The 17,868-nt window shown below is 45.7% G+C and overlaps 2 protein-coding genes across 3 annotated transcripts in view; one reads left to right on the top strand and one right to left on the bottom strand.

Moving 5' to 3' along the window:
- Dpysl3 (dihydropyrimidinase like 3) overlaps window positions 1-10,724 on the top strand; it is a 114,732-nt gene extending 104,008 nt beyond the window's left edge. For both annotated transcript variants that reach the window (XM_028881731.2, XM_028881732.2), the window contains exons 10-14: window positions 703-844; window positions 1,852-2,022; window positions 3,254-3,433; window positions 5,633-5,795; window positions 7,120-10,724. In XM_028881731.2, coding sequence (XP_028737564.1) covers window positions 703-844; window positions 1,852-2,022; window positions 3,254-3,433; window positions 5,633-5,795; window positions 7,120-7,208 — 745 coding nt within the window. In that variant the 3' untranslated portion in view covers window positions 7,209-10,724. The remainder of the gene's footprint in view (window positions 1-702; window positions 845-1,851; window positions 2,023-3,253; window positions 3,434-5,632; window positions 5,796-7,119) is intronic.
- A 604-nt stretch (window positions 10,725-11,328) lies between these two features.
- Window positions 11,329-17,868, bottom strand: part of Stk32a (serine/threonine kinase 32A) — a 113,605-nt gene continuing 107,065 nt past the window's right edge. The window contains exons 12-13 of the mRNA XM_028881730.2: window positions 17,293-17,357; window positions 11,329-16,526 (exon numbers count right to left, since the gene is read on the bottom strand). Of these exons, the coding sequence (XP_028737563.1) occupies window positions 16,430-16,526; window positions 17,293-17,357 (162 nt within the window). The 3' untranslated portion in view covers window positions 11,329-16,429. The remainder of the gene's footprint in view (window positions 16,527-17,292; window positions 17,358-17,868) is intronic.

The raw sequence follows: 17,868 nt of genomic DNA, 5'->3' as shown, positions 1-17,868 counted from the left end.
AAGCTTGTGCTCACCCTTGTCCCTCGTAACAACTTGATGAGTGAGGCACTATTATCGCCATTTTACAGATGAAGCAACTGATGATCAAGGCACTTAAAGTTATTTGTCAGAACTCAAAGCATTTGTCATGCTGACACTTAGCCAGTAATTATAGGGAGACTCAAAATCAGGCTACTGGTCATTTGAGTCCTTATATTTTTACAACTCTGTGAGTCTGGTGTGTGTGTGTGTGTGTGTGTGTGTGTGTGTGTGTGTGTGTATTTATACAAGTATGCATGCCTACACCCAAATGCTTGTCTTTATGTGCACCTTGTGAGCAGGTGCCTGCAGAGGCCAGAAAAAGGCATAAGATAACATGGAACTGGAGTTAGAGCCAGTTGCGAGCCACTTCATGTGGCTGCTGAGAATGAAACCTGGGTCCTCTGCAGCAACAGCAAGTGCTAATAACCACTGAGTCTTCTCTCCAGCCCTCACCTGATTCTTTGACATTTGCCACAGAAGACAAGTCTAATGATCTAATTCTATTTCCTTGCTTTCTGAGCCCAGAGAGGAGAGGAAACTACCCATGCTCACTCACACAGCTTAGTAAGGGATGGAGGCGCTGCAAACTGAAAACATGATTCTGCCATTCCTCAACCCTGTCTCCCTGCCAATGTTCTCCAGCTATCTCTCCTAGTCATGTGAACCTTTCTCCTTTCCTAGCGGTGATCTGCAGCTCTCTGGAAGTGCCCACTGTACCTTCAGCACTGCCCAGAAAGCCATCGGGAAGGACAACTTCACAGCCATCCCTGAGGGCACCAATGGTGTGGAGGAGCGCATGTCTGTCATCTGGGACAAGGCTGTGGTAAGGGACTGCATCTGCTTCATCAGTCACTGGATGAAGCCTCTCTGATGACATTTGGGCTAGGTACCAATCTATGAGTATAGCAGACTATTGTTAGGCATCATTACATTGACATTTTTTTCTCCAGTTGTGTTTGGTTCAATCCTAGGTCTCTGGGCCAAACAGCTTCTGGGTCCTGGCCCTCCAGGCAGTGTCAGAAGTGGACTTACTCTCATGGCTTGGGTCTCAAGCTAGGCCAGTCATTGCTTGGCCACTCCCACAATGTTTTATCTTTACAAATCCTATTTGCATTTGTTAAAAATTAATATAAAACTTATATGCTGCATACAGATATTCCTGTCAATATGAATCCCATAATTGGTCCCCTAAGATTAAGACCCTAGTGATATCATAGATGACTTACTGTGTAAGAGAACTCTGTGATGGTCACAGGACAACAAAATCAGCACTAACACACTTCTCAGAACATATCCTCATTATTTAGCAATGCTTATCTTTAGTTGTTTTTAATTGGCAACATGATACATGCTCAACAAAGGTCACGTAGAAACCTCAGACAAACACACACCTGGAAAAAGACACACAATTCTGTAACACAGGCATATCCACTGTCACTATTTGAGTAAGGCTTTGCATATCTATCCTCTGAATATACACATATACCTAAAGAATGGGCTCACACTCACATTTGTTTTTACTGTAAATTCTCTCTGATCTTTCTTGGAATTAGTAGTAAATGTTTAAGTAAACGATATGCACATAGCTAGGAAAACTACATTCTTCAGAAGTAACTTTGCTGTTAAGTCGCATGTCTCCCTCTTTTCCCTGTGAAGTACAGACTGCCCAGCAGACCCCCGAGCTTGCTGGACAGATGGAATCTCTGCTCAGTCCCTTTGTACTCCTGGGCCTGGTGTGGTCACTTTGCTCTGAGCTCAGAAGCCTGGTACTGATGGAGCCGTCATCGACCTGGAGACAGGCACAGACATGCAGTCTTTGTATTTCAACAGGCCACGGGAAAGATGGATGAAAATCAGTTTGTGGCTGTGACAAGCACCAACGCCGCCAAGATATTCAACCTGTACCCACGCAAGGGGAGAATAGCCGTGGGCTCGGACAGCGACCTGGTCATCTGGGACCCAGACGCTGTGAAGATTGTCTCTGCCAAGAACCACCAGTCGGTGAGACATGGGTTGGTGGGATGGAGAATGTGCGTGCAGAGCTGACTCCGAGGAATAGGCTGATAGAGTGGGCCGGTCTCGGGACTAGGATGGACTGCAATAATCATCTAGCCCTGAAGAGCCTTGTGTTTGGTCTGTGTACTGCTTGGTTTCGAAAGCAAGGTCTCCTGCTCAGGCAGGCTTTGGATTTGAATTGCTAATAACCCTACTTTTGCCTCCCCAGGGCTGGTAGAAGAGGCATGTGCATGCTCCCAAGCCCAGTTTGCCTTAAGTTTTATTGGCATGAAAATACTTAAACTGTTTATATCTTTCTCTTGCTTTCCTGAGTGAAGTAGTCTGCAGAGAGGCTCTTCCCTTCCTGGCCACTTGGGTTTGGAGACATAGAGAGGAAGCTCTTTTCTGCACACTTCCAAGATTGCAGAGCCTCTGACAGACTTGATGTTTTTGAATGAAGAGAGAGTTAACTATTTTTATTATTTGCTCCAATTCTCCCAGAAGATTGAAATCCAAGTCCAATACCTTAAAGAGGTACTGAGTACTTGGTAACAAAAATAGTTCTTGAAGTAGTTATATGTCAGGCATCTTGCTTTCTTTCTATTCAGTGAATCTCATGAACAGTGGATACGTTTGGGTGGGTACTGTTATCCTGTGCTTGTAGTTTTGCCTAATTTCTAGAAGTGCATAGAAAATAAGTAATCTCTGTAGCTGGTGGTGGAGCTGACATTCAAATCCCAGAATCAAGGCAGTACCTCAAAATCCCTGCAGTTCTATCTTCCTGCTGAGCAAGTGAGGAAGGTATGCAGAAATCCTATTTGGGGTAGGAATGGCCTTTGCTTAAACACCAAGTCACATTGTGGTGTGGAATTTTGCACTGGTCTGGGCCAGAGGGCCATGTGTCCTCCACTCCCCACTCAGTGCAGGCTCCATCCCTGGGGGTCTTGTAGCTGAGCTCGGAATACAGCTGGCAGTGGCAGTGGCAATCGAATTTCCATTAAAGATCTTACTAGAAGTGAGGCTCTTTGCTTGGCTTGAGGCGTCTTTATCCAGGGTGAGTCAGTCTCCTGTTTCTTATGAAAGCAGGCAGGTGTGTCCTGAGCTTTGCCTGGCTTTATCTGGTGACTCAATTCCTACTGATACCAAAGATGGGGTCCCAAACGCAGGAGATAACCCCATCCCTCTTTCTTTTCATCCTATACCCATGGTCTGGCTTTGTTCTCGTCCCCAAATCTAGGTTGCAGAGTACAACATCTTTGAAGGGATGGAGCTTCGCGGGGCACCTCTGGTGGTTATCTGCCAGGGCAAGATCATGCTGGAAGACAGCAACCTGCATGTGACCCAGGGGGCCGGCCGCTTCATTCCCTGCAGCCCGTTCTCTGACTATGTCTACAAGCGCATTAAAGCCAGGAGGAAGGTGAGTGCCAACGAGCCAGAGGGGTCAGAAAGGGAGTGGGGTCCCATACAGTCCTGGGATTCAGAGGACCAGCCCTCCTAGGCCCTCACAGTAAGAGTCACAGCAACAGCTGGATGCTGGAGAAATGGGGCACAGAACCCACAGGCTATAAGGAAGACTTCTAAAAAGGTTTTGGCCGAAGAAAGTTTTTATTTCCTCAAATACTTTCTCCACATTATTATAGTACTTTGGTTTAAAATTGGAAGGGTTTGATGTAATGATAGTATATTTTCATAGGAAACTTGTTCCAAAGGCTTATAATGAGAACAGATTGACACCCAGCCATCTCTCTTCCAGTCTGCCCAAGGTTGCTCGGTTGAAAAAATGCCCAGAATCCTCTCTCTCTTTCTCTCCCTTCCTCCCCCCCCACTCTTTCTCTCACACACACAAATACATACATACACACACATACACAAATACACACACAAACACACATATACACACATGCATACACGTATATACACACACACTTATACATATATAACACATATACACACATACACACACATACATACACACATGTACACACATATACACACACATGAACACATACACTTAGATACACACAATATACATATATATGCACACACATATACATACACATATATAAACACACATATGCACACACATGCACACTTATACACACATACATACACATACACACACATGCACACATACACTTAGATACACACAAATATACACATCTATACACACACACACATATATATACATATACATATATACACACACATATGCACATACATACATACACACATATACAGACACACACACATATACACACAAACAGAAACTTGGGTTGATGTAGAGATAGGGTCTGGGCATTTCTTTCAGAGTCTCTCTCCTGCTTCCAGCTCTTTCTGGAACCTTGGGGACCCACAAAGCAAAGATAGACCAGGCCCTAGACTGTGATGGAGGTGCGAGATTTGAGTTCCCTACTCCAGTTTTGTCTTGCTAGAAAAGGGAATAAACATCGAACTTGCCCAGTAATAGACTTTTTATATTATGACTTAGATTCTGGGACCAAAGAAATGCCACAGCTATAGTATTACTGGGTGGGGAGTACTACGCATTTCTCATCCCGTGAGGGACAGCTGCACTGTGCCCAGGTCACTGCACAGACGGCAGGGCTAGGGCTCCATACAGGTCTCCTCATGGCCCACTTTACTGTCAGGCCCCCATGGGGATGCACTATGGCCAGTGATGTGATGGAGCTTGCATGCAGACTCTGCTCCTGCCTTGGGTGGTCTCACTATGTTAATCTCATAGATCATAAATGCCTCTGGGGGACACAGCATGATTCACAAAGCTATAAACCCCAGCTCTTGGCATAATCCCAACACAGAACACACACACACAGTTGATTGGTGCTGCTGACTGGCTCTACAGTCCCTAGGCAAGTTCACAGGCAAAGGTCAGTGGGTCAGACCAGACTCTCAGTTGAGGGCTTCACAACCCTGACATGTGAAAAGCCCTGAAAAGCCAAGGGTGGACCTCCCATGGGATCTCATGCCACCAGTGTATGTGACCTCATCTAAGACTCCCGTCCTTCCTGCTGGCTCTTCTCCAGCCATCCTGAGAGTACAAGTCCTATTTCCAGCTAACTGTGCTTTCTGATTCCTCTGCTGTCAACATCGCCACCTACTGGTATCAGCATACACTCAGCTGTTTCCCTCCTCCAAGGGCAACATCATCAAAGGGCCATTTGATCCTAGAAGACCAGTGCTTAGTTCTCAATCTGGGGGATGAATGATCATTTCACAGGGGTCGCCTAAGACCATTGGAAAACACATATTTACATTACAATTCATAACAGTACCAAAATTGCAGTTTTGAAGTAGTAGTGAAAATAATTTTATGGTTGGGGGGTCACCACAACATGAGGAGCTATATTAAAGGGTCACAGCATTAGGAAGGCTGAGAACCTCTGCTCTAGATAGAATCTCATGTCTATAGAGGCCTTCATGGATGATCTCCAACATCAATTTCTTGTGGCGATGTCTCTTATTTCATATGCATCTCTGCTGTTTTCTCCTGGATTCCTCTCCACAAACTTTTTATTGATACACCTCCCAGAGCACATCCTACAGTGTTGGGTCGTTGACTGTAAGAATGCCTGATGACATGTTTCTCTGGCTGCAGATGGCAGACCTGCATGCAGTCCCAAGGGGCATGTATGATGGACCAGTGTTTGACTTGACCACCACCCCCAAGGGGGGCACCCCAGCTGGCTCTACTCGGGGCTCTCCCACTCGGCCGAACCCACCAGTGAGGAACCTCCATCAGTCAGGATTCAGCCTGTCAGGTGAGTGGAAGGAGCTGATGAAGAGGGGAAACGGGGAGAAGGAGAAAAGAACAGCATCCCAAGACTACAAACTCAAGTCAAACGCATTTCCCAGCCCAGCACTGGTGTCCTCTGTAGGGAGATGATCAGTATTGAGAACAGAAATGGTTTCCTAATCAGCAAGTAATCCTGGTTAAAAAAAAAAAAAATCAAAGAAGGTTGTCAAGTTCGAGGCCAAGTTCAAACGTTAGCAAATTCTTCTTAGAGATCAGACCTAGCTGGGGGCAGGTTGATGGAGCTGATTCCCACTATGAATTGATAACAGTGGTCTATATCAGTGTATAAGAACTATGGTGTGTGTGTGTGTGTGTGTGTGTGTGTGTGTGTGTGTGTGTGTGTCCAATCTCAGTGTACATAAAGCTCAGACTGGTTTTTATGTTTCTCAGCAGCAGCCTAGTTCCCCTCTATAGTTAAAATGATGCCAGCAATAGCTTCCACTGACTTCCAGTGACTGAACATTTACCATGTGTTTCCTGTATTATCGATCTCATCTATTTTCCAAGAACTCTTTACCATAGAGAATGATTGTTTAATTACTCCATAGCTGTCTTTAAATGGGGTTGGGGTGGGGTGGTAAATGCAGGTGTGTTACCCTATGATAGCAAATGTACATGTGAGAGGAGCAGGATAACAAGAAAGAAAAGACATATTTAAAGGCGAGGCCGCAGCACAGAGAGAAAAGAGAGGAAGGGGCAGAAGGAATAGGGAGTCCACGGAGGGAAAGCTGTGGGAGATTCAGAGAGAGACAGAGAGAAAGGGACTCAACATTTTGAGGTAACTTTGACAAGCAATTGAGGTAACTCAGTTCCCAAGTAGTTCGGAGTGTGTTCACCCTTGTCTGTGGCTTTTTGGCCACTGTCAATCCTTAAACATCCAGAGGCTCCTTTCTGAATGGGACCAAGTATACATTAGCACTTACATGAACAGGAGACCTTGACCCTCCCCGCTTTGGAGGCCTTGGGCAGGTGACCTCCCCTCTCCAGAATACCTCTGTCACGGAACAATTCAGTATTTCCCTCCCAAACCACAGTAGCGAGGATGCAGTGGAATAACCTTCAGGCTTTAACACATGGCCAGCCACAGTCAGTATAAGCAGCCACCCCATGTTCTTACCAATGTTATCGACATGCACAGCACCTTACCTCTAGAGAGGAATTGGGTTTTCCTACCAAGACAGTGAGGAAAGTTCTTCGTATCTATCTTTCTCAAAGTTTCTCACTGTCCCTTCTCCTTACACCCTTCTGTCCCCTTTGTGTCTCCCTGGGATTTTTGTCTCCATCTGCAGGCACCCAAGTGGATGAGGGGGTCCGCTCAGCCAGCAAACGCATCGTGGCGCCCCCTGGGGGCCGTTCTAATATCACATCCCTGAGTTAAGCAAGCCCTCCCAAAGAGGGAGACAGAAGCAAGAAGAGATTTTTTTCTGAAGCCAAAATGGTACACCGATATTTAAGAAGGAAAGTGAATCCAAACAGTTGTGATCTAAAGAATCAAATAAGCCTCAAGCCTTATGTTTCCCGATGTTATGCTCGCTTGCCTAGCTTTATGAATTGCTTTGATTTCTGTTTATGCATAACCTTGATTTCTTCGATTCCCCCCTCCCCCACTTACATGCATGCGATCAGACAGGCCGCTAAGGTAGAGTCTGCATATTATAGTGTTGAGAGCGTATGTAGCGCTGCATCTTACGACAAGGGGACAAGACGAAGCTGGGACGTCAAGACAATGAACAAAAGGCAGGAAGGTTTCTTTGGGTGATTGGGTGGTGGGAGCCCAGGGCAAGGTGGAGGGCGCAAAGGGGCTGGAGTGGGATGTGTAGGAGGGAGGTGGGTGGGCTGGGTGAGCAGGAGGGTATTGTGTGTTGTGTTGATGATGTGCGTTAATTTCACGGGAAATGGCCACGTGTGGCAACTGGATGCTCCATCACAGTCCCCTGGGATCTGCAGAGAAAGCAGGAGGAGGTCTTTGGGTCCTGGACTTTGTCATATCCTTTCCTAGTAGATTTTGCTTTGTTAATCATTTGTTAAATGTCAGAATCCAACCAATTCTTCCACTTGTTTTATGATACCAGTGTTTGCTTTCCAAGCCTCTTTTCTGGGCTGTGAAGGCCTCACAGGCAGAACACATGGAGAGAGAGGTCTCTTCCTCTTCTGCTTCCTCGGTGCTCATCAAAGGCTGCCACGGAGAGTGCAGCACAGGCTCTGGGTGGGGAGAGCAGTGACTTTTCGATGGCCTTCCTCTCAGCCCTGGCGAGGCAGCTCTCTCTCTCTCTCTCTCTCTCTCTCTCTCTCTCTCTCTCTCTCTCACTCTCTCTCTCTCCTGCCTGCAAGCTGAGGGGAGAGACACATGCTCTTGCCTGCTGAGTTAACATCATGGTAGAGAGACTCAAGCGTGATGTGAGTGACTATCTCTTGATCTTCTTGGATCCAAACACATTCGAGATTTTTCTTTCTTTCTTCCTTCTTTCTTCCTTCTTCCTTTCTTTCTTTCTTTCTTTCTTTCTTCTCTTTCTTTCTTTTAAAAAAACTTTTTGGAAAACTGACTTTCTCAGTTGTTCTAAATCTTGAACCCTAATAATAATACTCTTAGCTTCTATGGGAGTAAAGCAGAGATTTAAGGAAGCCAGCCTTGGGTAGCAGGAGTATACCATGTGTTGCCATCTTTTCAATTCTAAGCCATGTGTTTCCTCTTCTACTAGCAGGTCCCCGGGGGTGGGGATGTCACTTTTTCATCGGTACTGAAAATCTCCAGGGTGAGATGTATGAAGTGACAGGATGCACCCTTCTTGCCGTGGCACATGAGGGGAGTGGGCAGCAATGTTTGCACCCCCTTTTGTTTGTCGGAGTTGGAAGTCCGTGTCCCTATCACACTGTTTCCGAAGTCACTTGTGAACCTGATTCTGTGAGCAAGATAGGGGTCTGTGGAAGGCAGCGGGCTCTCCTGCAGGCAACATGCTATCAACGTTGGCTCAGATGCCTGTCTGTGCTCTGGAGGCCCAACTGGGAATAAACACCACACTGCACTAAGTACTCTGAAGATCAGAGCAGGGCTCCTACACCTTCTAAGTACTTAGGAGAAGCCGCCATCTCTGCCTCCAGGTGGTTTTTGTTCATTTGTTCTGGTGTCTTTGGAGGTGGAGGATTTATTTGTTCATTTTGTTTTGTGGAGCCCGACAATTGAGTCCAGGGCCTCTCCCGTGCTAGGCAAGCGCCCTGACACTGTGCTACACAGGGCCCCCGGCCCTGACTGCAGGTTGTAATGAAACTGAGAAGCAGAGAAACATGAGCAGGTTGGCTCCCGAGGGGATTTGGAAATAGCAGAGGAAGGGGATTTCCCTGAGCAAGCTAGTTTCGGCTCCAATCGTGGAAAAGGCCCTTTCAACTTCTCAACAGAGAATCTTGCTTTTTAAATAAGCTCTCATGGTGCTTTCATTTTAAAGGAAAATCTAGCAGAAGAAAATGAGGGGAGTGTAGTCTTGAATTACAATTCAAAGATTTGGGGATTTCTTCAGGAACTCAGAATGACTTTTACAGGGAGTTTTCCAGATCCGAAGCATGTTCACTATATACCTCAATAGCCAGGCTTGGCTGCAGCATAGGTTGTAGTACCATCAGTTGCCACCAGATGGAGGAAGAGACATGCAAATTAACTAATTCTGGGCCACAACTGTGTGGTTTCCCATGCCTGAGACCAACTGGTCCCTCCAAGGGCCTCCCTGGTCATGAGAAATAACTTTCTCTGGGTCATCTGCGCTGCACTTGGGTCTTCCAAGATGTGCCACTGTGCCGAAACTTGATGTTCCACTCAAGCATTCTCTGTGTGAGGTGCAGCTTCTTGAAGCCCTGAAGGCGGGCCGGCACCATCTCAGGACGCCTCCCTTTCTGCATTCACTGTTAGTAACACCCAAGCGTAGAAATTCCCGAAACTTCATTGACTTGCCCACTGTTTTCTCAACATGAGAATTTTTCTAAGCAGCGTGTTCCTTGAGTTGAAATTTTATATTTAAATTGGTTCTGCTCCATAGATACATCAGACAACCCACCCGCCCCAGTCACTGGGTTGCTGGGAAGGAAAATGACAAGAATTGGGGGCTTCCTCCAAAATCACTGGCATTTTATCGAAAGGTGGGAGGGCATGTTGGGAATTATCTTCTCTCAAGAGGCCTTGTCATCCGGGCTTTCCACCCAGCTCCCCTCAAAGAAAACCGTGTAATCTCTAAACCCCAAGTTGTTTCTAAGCCCTGATGCCAATCTATTGGCATTTGCTCTGAAGGGCCACCGGCTTGAGAGGTTGAGAAGCTCTTGGCGGAGCAATGAAATCAGCTTCCCAGTGAAGATATTCCTTCTAGTTCTAAGTTTCTTGAAACTAATAGAATTGTAGTCATCCTCCAAAATGGTCTTTGCCCTACTTCAACATCTAGTGGTTCTTTGGGTCATTTCTTTGTGACAATACCAGAGATAGTATCTCATCTCCCAAGGCCTGAATCCTCACTCTGGCCTCCATTCTGCTCATTCTACTAAGTCCCTTCCAAGAGGCAAATACTTCCCGATTTTGATTCCTGCCCAAGGCCCCAGGTCTTCTCTCTTAGCCGGCCCCAGCTTGAGTCCTGATGCAGTCAGTCATGGGCTGGCCCAGGCAGCCAGCATCCCTCCTCGTCATCCCCCTTTGAGACATGGTGTGTGGGTGTTCAGTGCTGTGTCTGGTGGCTATGGACAGACAGTGAGTCTCCCTGTGACCTGTGCTAGCTGTGAGGCAGCTCAGAAACTGAAGAGCTGCTTGATTTGAACCGTGAAGAAAACTGTGTATTGAGTTAGCTGAGATTAAAGAAAAAAAAAAAAAGCTCATCAAGTGACTGTTAATGTAAACCTGGTTATTAAAATAATTATAAAATTACCAGCATCGTTCTCCAGTCTTTTGTGCATGGAATGCCATTTCACCTACTGTATTGAAACTTGGGGAGACTGGGAAAATGATTCATTGGGTAAGAGTGCTTGCTGTGTAAGAACAAGGATCTGAGTTCCAATCCCAGCATCCACATAAAAAGCCGGATATGACCGCCATGCATGCCTGTAACCCCAGTGATGAGGTGGGATAGAGACAGGAGGATAGCTGGGCTTACTGATTCCAGGTCCAGTGAGAGACCTTGTTTCCATGGAAGAAAGTGATAAAGCAAGACAGCCAATGTCCTCTTCTGGCCTTGGGGACCATGCACATAGATGCACAGCCACATACAAATGTACATGTTTAACACACACACACACACACACACACACACACACACACACACACACACACGTACCACATAAAAAAACCCACAAGGCAACGAGAAAGAAACCCCATAAGAAGACACAGTTGGTAGATAAACAGCAGACCTGATAACAACTGCATACAGTTTTCAATCACATTCATTCTTAGTGTGAAAAAAAAAAAAACAAAACAACAAAAAAAAAAAAAACCAAACATATATTGGGGGATAAGTCTAGCTGACTCTAAGACAGAACTTTAAAAGGTTTTATTTTGTTGTACTTTGGTGTGTTTCTGTCTTCAGCCAAACCTTGTTACTATGCCGTTCTGTAAACATGATCTACTTATTTTCAAAAGCCTGGACTTGGAGGGAAAAACCCCCAAGTAAATCCATGACATTTTTTTTTTCTTCAGCAGGTTGATCTCAAACAGTCCAATGAGTGTCTGAAAAGAAAACTGTTGGCTATGCCCACTCTTCTGGGAGCTTCCCTGTGCATATTAGAAGTGGAGGTTCTGATTAGTATAACGAGCCTTTTAATGTTGTTCAGGCTTGGGGATGCATCTTAGGGGTAGAGCATTTGTTTAGCCAGCAGGCAGAGGGCCCTTGGTTAGATCCTCAGCATGGTAAAAACAGAAACAACGCCCATGCCCCAGACAACAAGGAAATAAAGTCCAATTCAGGGCTCTCAGATGATTCTGGCTACTGGACCTCCATCGCATCTCCCCTGTGTTGGGAAACATTCCTGGATCCAGTTCTCCTTTATGTAGGGCATTCAGTGGCGAGGTGTACACTGGCACACGGGGGCCACTAGAAGTGGGATTTTAGAATGTCTGAAGAGCTCAGATAGAATCGTGAGACACGGTATTGCTGAATGTAAGTGGTGAACCCTGGCGGCTTTCTGTCTCAGTCCAGCCTTCCTGAAGAGGTGCTTTTGCCTCCATAAAGCTCATTCCATGTGGAGGCAACACCAGTCATTGGCATCTCCAGGCTTTCACTTTACCTTCCTAGTCTACCCCAAAAAGAGATTCCCTCAATATTCCCAGCCAAAGGGGATAAGTTCGGTCACCCTTAAGACTGGTGAAACATGTCTCCCTTTTCATGACCAAGGAATAGCTATGCCTATTAAAGACTTGGGTGGCTTTAAAAGGAGCCATTGGCACCTACAATGATCCTAGTTGGGATGCAGTGTTCTGGGAAGGATGAAACAGCTTTTTAAAAACACTGATGTCAGAGACACACTGGCTAACTTTCATACCTATGGAGTCTGGAAGTGTTCAGCAGCTGAGTCACACTTGACAAGGTCAGGAATGAGAACACTGAGCAGGGATAAGAATAACAAGGGTATTCTGGTTCCCAAGAACTTTTGAGAATCAGCTCTCATAATGCCAGCCCATCACAGAGGGAACAAAACCCCAAGGAGATGGGAAATAAAGGTACCAGAGCAACCTGCAAAATGAGATCACGTACCTAGGGCTGGCTCTCTTCAGAATCTAGGGTGCTGGATCCTGATCTTTGCTCAGCTGGATACTGGGAACAGCATACTGGACACTTGGCATGGCCTGGGCAACAGGGACTTCAGAGCCCACTAACTCAGGACAAGCCCAGGAACTTGCAGTTTGCTGACTGTGGAGCTGTTGTGAGCCTGCAAGTTAGTTGAAAGTTCTCACCGTGCCTGCTGTCCTTTACTTCAGATCATGGGCCTTGGAATATCCTCCCGTGGCTATGGCATAAGGAAAGGAACATGACACTTAGGAGTGGAGACCATCTCAAAAGAGACATAGATGGGCTGTTTGTAAAACTCAGGTCACAGTAAAGGGCAGAAGACGGGATTCTGGTGGCACGCCCTCTGTGAGTTCACTAACATGTACAGGCACAGATCTCCAACACTATCCCTGCTAAAGGCTCATTCTTCTCAATGGAAATGCATGTAAGGAGAGGTGACCTGGGAATGGCCAAACACATACACATCTGACAACGGAAGGCCACGCGCATGTTGTTACAGAAGACATTTTAATCCGTGCAGGCACATTTACATCACATACACTATGGCTCAACAGAAGCACATTTTTTTCTTTTTTTTTTCTTTTTTTATAATTTGGGGACTTCTAAATCAACCACCAGTTCAGAACATCACAGAAAAATGAAATCTGGAGTCTCGGTGTCTAACATTGGGCAGAGACACTGAACTCGCGGTGAATAGCAATCAGCAGTGGACAGAAGTAGGAGACGGTTCTTACGTGGACAAAACACAGGAATACGGAGGCGCTGAGCAAAGGGCTAGCCATGCCTGTCCACTAAGCGGCTGAAGCATTGAAGTTCAGCATCCCTGTCAACCTTGAACAGCAACATGGTTCTCAATAACCGCATCAGCACTCTTTCTTCCTAATTACATATTCACACATCCACTAGGAAAGCCATAGCAGTAGTCGTTTCTAGACCCCCACTAATTAGATTATTGTGGTTAATTCAGCAATGTTCTGTGCTGCTTGAAATCCATTCCTGTCCTAAAGATGATCTCAGCCAACACCAGGGCTGCTGTGGGGGTCATTGGGTCCTAGCAGGATACTTCCTTCCAGGGAGTAGGGGTCATGGCCAGGGGTGCCCAATGGGTAGGCTGTCCCACCCCTCCACTCTGGGTCACTGGGAATGCCTGGAGACGGCAGCTCACTGTGGTGTCACAGCCAGGACACTCCAGTTTTCAAACCTTCCTCAGGCCTTTTCAGATGCTCTGGAAAGTACGGGAGGAAACTGCATGGAGAGATTCTGCAAGGAGCAGAAAAAAGGATGAAGTAGTCACACAGTTTTCTGATGTTCTCAGTCCCTAATTCTTCTCAGAAATATAATCGAGGGGATGTTTCATCTGGGGGGCGCTAACATTTAGCTCAAAGTAGGGAATAAAACCAAGACGCAATCACCAGGAACATTGGGAAAGTTTTGTTTCTGTTGTCTTTAAATCTCTTCTTTAAAATGCACAGCAGTGGGCAGTGCTGAGTCAGTTATTCTGTACAGCTAGATGCAGGGGTTCTGTTTCGCCTGGTGCTGCGGACCTAACCCAGGCCTTCGTGCATGCTATGCTCATAGTCTACTGCGGAGGTACAGACCCAGCCCAATATGGTTTTTGTTTTTGTGTTTTTCTTTTTTTAACTTCAAACACACTGTGTGCCACTCATCTGACTGGCACTAGAAATCTACCCAACTCCCACACTAAACTACAACCAGCACCTCCCCGGTTCTGAAAGCCAGTGGTCCTCAGGAAGATGCTCAATGGAAATAAAAACTAGAGATTCAAACTTCAGAGATTGCATGGGATCCTACCCCCCACCTTAATGTTTGAAGATGCGTACAGTCCACAAGTCCTCATCATCCCCAGTGGAGACCTGCTGACCCTGCTGTCCTTTGGAAATCATTTCTGAGCGCTGATGTTTTGGAGGATGCTGACAAGATCCAGGAGAAGGAGGAGCCAGGTGAAAGAGGGTGAATCCATGGTACATTAGGTCCTCAGCACAGACAGACAAAAGGCAGAAGCTGGAGTGTGTGTGTGGGTGGTCCCTGACACTTGTCAAGGTGCCAGCCTGGAGCAGAATCCAGTCACCTCGGGGTTACTATGTTTGACCCATTCACCTGCCTGGAAGTCAGGGCAAGTGCTTTGAATTAAACAGTGACTAAACATAACCAAAATATCACAAGCGACACACGAGAACTTCAGAGACAGGAGTTGGATAAAAGAGGCGGTTTTTGATTCTTTAAAAAAATATGGCTGCTCTTAGTAGAGAGGCACTATCACACAGCTATGCCAGAAACTCTGGTGAACCATCAATGCTGGTCTTACATTCAGCTCTTGCTTTTCTACACAGATTTACTTCCCCAGTGTGTTCTGTCAATTTCCACCTGTCTGCCTGCCCCAAACGGCAGCTTGCTGTCATCATGGTGACCACTAGATGGCCTCAGTTTCCAGGAGTTGAAAACAACACTTTGTAAAGCCCACCTACTTCCTCGTTCTACCCAGCGATGCCAGTGGAAGGCACCCAAAAAGGTTCTAGATTTCATTGGCGTCAGCACAGTGGTGTTACATCACATGCACATTTACATGAATACACTTTGCACACAATTGAAGTATAGAGACAGGAAAGAGTGAGACATCAGTGATATGGTAAGGAGCTAGGCAATTCTAGCCAGCCATCTCACAGTGATATAACGTAGAGGCATCAGTCTCCCTGAATTTGACCTCTGGGATCTGTACACATCCTGTTGCTTTAAATGTAATTCTAGTCTGTAGCCATGTGTAAATTGTTCCATATGTTAGGTGACCGATATGAAAAATAAAGGACCAAACGAAAGGTAACAAGTTTCATGACAGAGAAGCAATGGACTGCCTAAGTTTTCCTTGCCTTGTGCTACCTGGAGTTAGGAGTTTCTCACGGGAAACTTTCTCCAGCTTCCCGTGTTAACATGCAAGATAAGTCTCCTGTAAGGTGTAGCTTCACTGACCCATTGAAAGCCTTCACTGGGGCAGCGCTCTTGTTAATCCTCCCCAGAAGCAGGTCTCTGCCATTCCGGAGGAAAATCAGCCTTCAAGCGGCAGGCATACCAGAGAACGGCAAATGGAATTCAATATTTCACCACTGCCATGCTGAAAGAATCACAGCTTGCGGCATTTACTAAACTGCTGCATGTGACTCCTTCCATCAGTACCAAGTTCAACGGACCAAGGCCATATCACTGGAGAGAAGTTGAGAGGCCGTGTGCACAGCAGACCCTTGCTAACAATTACCGTGCCAACACAGCTCCCCGCTGCAAGGTCCTATGGGTCTCTGCTACTCCTAATCTGACCTATGTACTTGTTTCTGGTGGAATATCCTATTCCTGTCCAATCAGGCCTTAGAATTCTAGCCTCTCTGTGATATTCTTTAGCCCTGAAGAGGCTCACTGTATACAGTGTCCATTTTTACAATGTCATCAAAAAGAATGAAAAAAAAAATAAACCTACCTTCAAATATTCATTTAAAAATAAAAATAAAGCCTGTTTGAACAAGAACTGTGGCATTAGCAGACTAAAGGCTAGCTCATCGGAAATGGCACTCTACCTTTCCAGCAGTGAACAGAAACAGAGGAAATAGTTAAAAGAATTGCTCAAGGTCACAGAGTTCACTAGTGGTGAAATCAGATCTGAGGGAGCTCAGAACCAGGGCTCTCTTCACTGTAGAGTGTTGCCAGCTTCGAAGGGTGATCTTTCACATTCTGTAAGTCATGAGGTGTGAAGTGGTAACGACTGCCCTTAGCTCTTCTGGACGGGATAATCAGAAGTTTCTGGCCAGGTGCGGAGAACTGTCCCCCACCCCAAAATGATGAAACCTCACAGGTTGTTATTCTCGCCATCCTCCTCTTCTGCGTTGTTTTTGGTTTGTTCCAAGGCTAGGTTTGCTTGTCTTTGATTAAAGTCTCTTTTTACCCTTAAAGAAGCAGAGAGAGAGAGAGAGAGAGAGAGAGAGAGAGAGAGTTGGTCATTCAAAGGAAAAATGAATTTAAGTTTTTCAAATGATAGCATATAATCCAATAATTTTTTTACTCTATTAAAATATAATTCCATCATTTATCACCCCCTTTTCCCCTTTCCCTCCTCTTATGTCTGACTCAGCCCCCTCCCAAATTCACTGCCTGTTCCTCTTTACCCATTGCTGTTACAAATACAAATGAATAAATACATAAATGCGACCTGCTGAGTCCATTCAGTGTTGCTTCAATTTATAGAGAGGTATGAGCTAAGAAAACTTTTAAAAATCATTACGTTGGGCCGGCAAGATGGCTCCATGGGTAGAGACACTTACCAACAGGCCCGAGAGCAATCCCTAGGAGCCACAGGTGGAAGGAGGGAAATGACTCCTACAACTTGTCCAATGACTAGCCCCTGTCCTCCAAATGTTAAAAACCTTTTAAAAAGTCCTTGTGTTTACATTCCAGTTCTCATAAGCAAAACTACAACCCTAGGGTTATTTATCAGTTATTATTATCGGGGTTATTATATAAAAAAAAAAAAAAAAAAAAAAAACACTGACAGAAAAAAAGCTCCAGAAATTTCAAAACTTGTATCCTAGATTTGCATCACTTTTATAATCAGAAAAGTAAAAACTCTTAAAAACATATCAAATCTCTGCAATAAAATCTGCCTAAATAAAAGCATCATTTCAAGTCGCTGGTCTGCACCCCACTGTTACTCACTTTTCTCTGTTGAAAATTATAAATTCCTTCTGGACAGCATCGAGGTGCTCTTGAAGAAGGCATGTCTTCAAGGCGAACATAGCAAAGAAACAGAGGCATGCTTAGCTGGCACACAGGAACCCCAAATAGCCAACAACCTATATTCACCGAGCAACCTGGGTGGAAACAGTCCTGTTTCCAGATGGGGAACAGATTCTGGGAGCATGGCAGGAGAGGAATCCCTCTACCAGGGCCATTGTTCTATCAGAACTAGGTACAATGAATTTGGAATTCTGGAATATATATATATATCACTTTCAACTTCCCTCGGAAAGTTATTACACTAGTAATAACAGGTTGGTTACAATTTCACCACTAATGCAGCAGTGGTTAGCCCACCCTATGTGCCCCAGTCAGGGAGTCCTGTACATGCACCTTCAGCAGCCTGTACTGCAGCTTTCAGAACACATGATGGGAAATTACGATGATGTCCTTCAAATCCTGGGGCCCTGTGTTCTGCTTGCTGCTGGTCATCAAGGAGGAGCAGACAGCCTAGGGGCCATGGGAGTGGTGCTTCCCTCATCACCAAAAAAAACC

Source organism: Peromyscus leucopus, chromosome 19 (assembly GCF_004664715.2).
Source record: "Peromyscus leucopus breed LL Stock chromosome 19, UCI_PerLeu_2.1, whole genome shotgun sequence".
NCBI lineage: Eukaryota > Metazoa > Chordata > Mammalia > Rodentia > Cricetidae > Peromyscus > Peromyscus leucopus.
The sequence above is the reverse complement of the archived record's forward strand: the minus strand, read 5'-3'. Positions and strand labels throughout refer to the sequence as shown.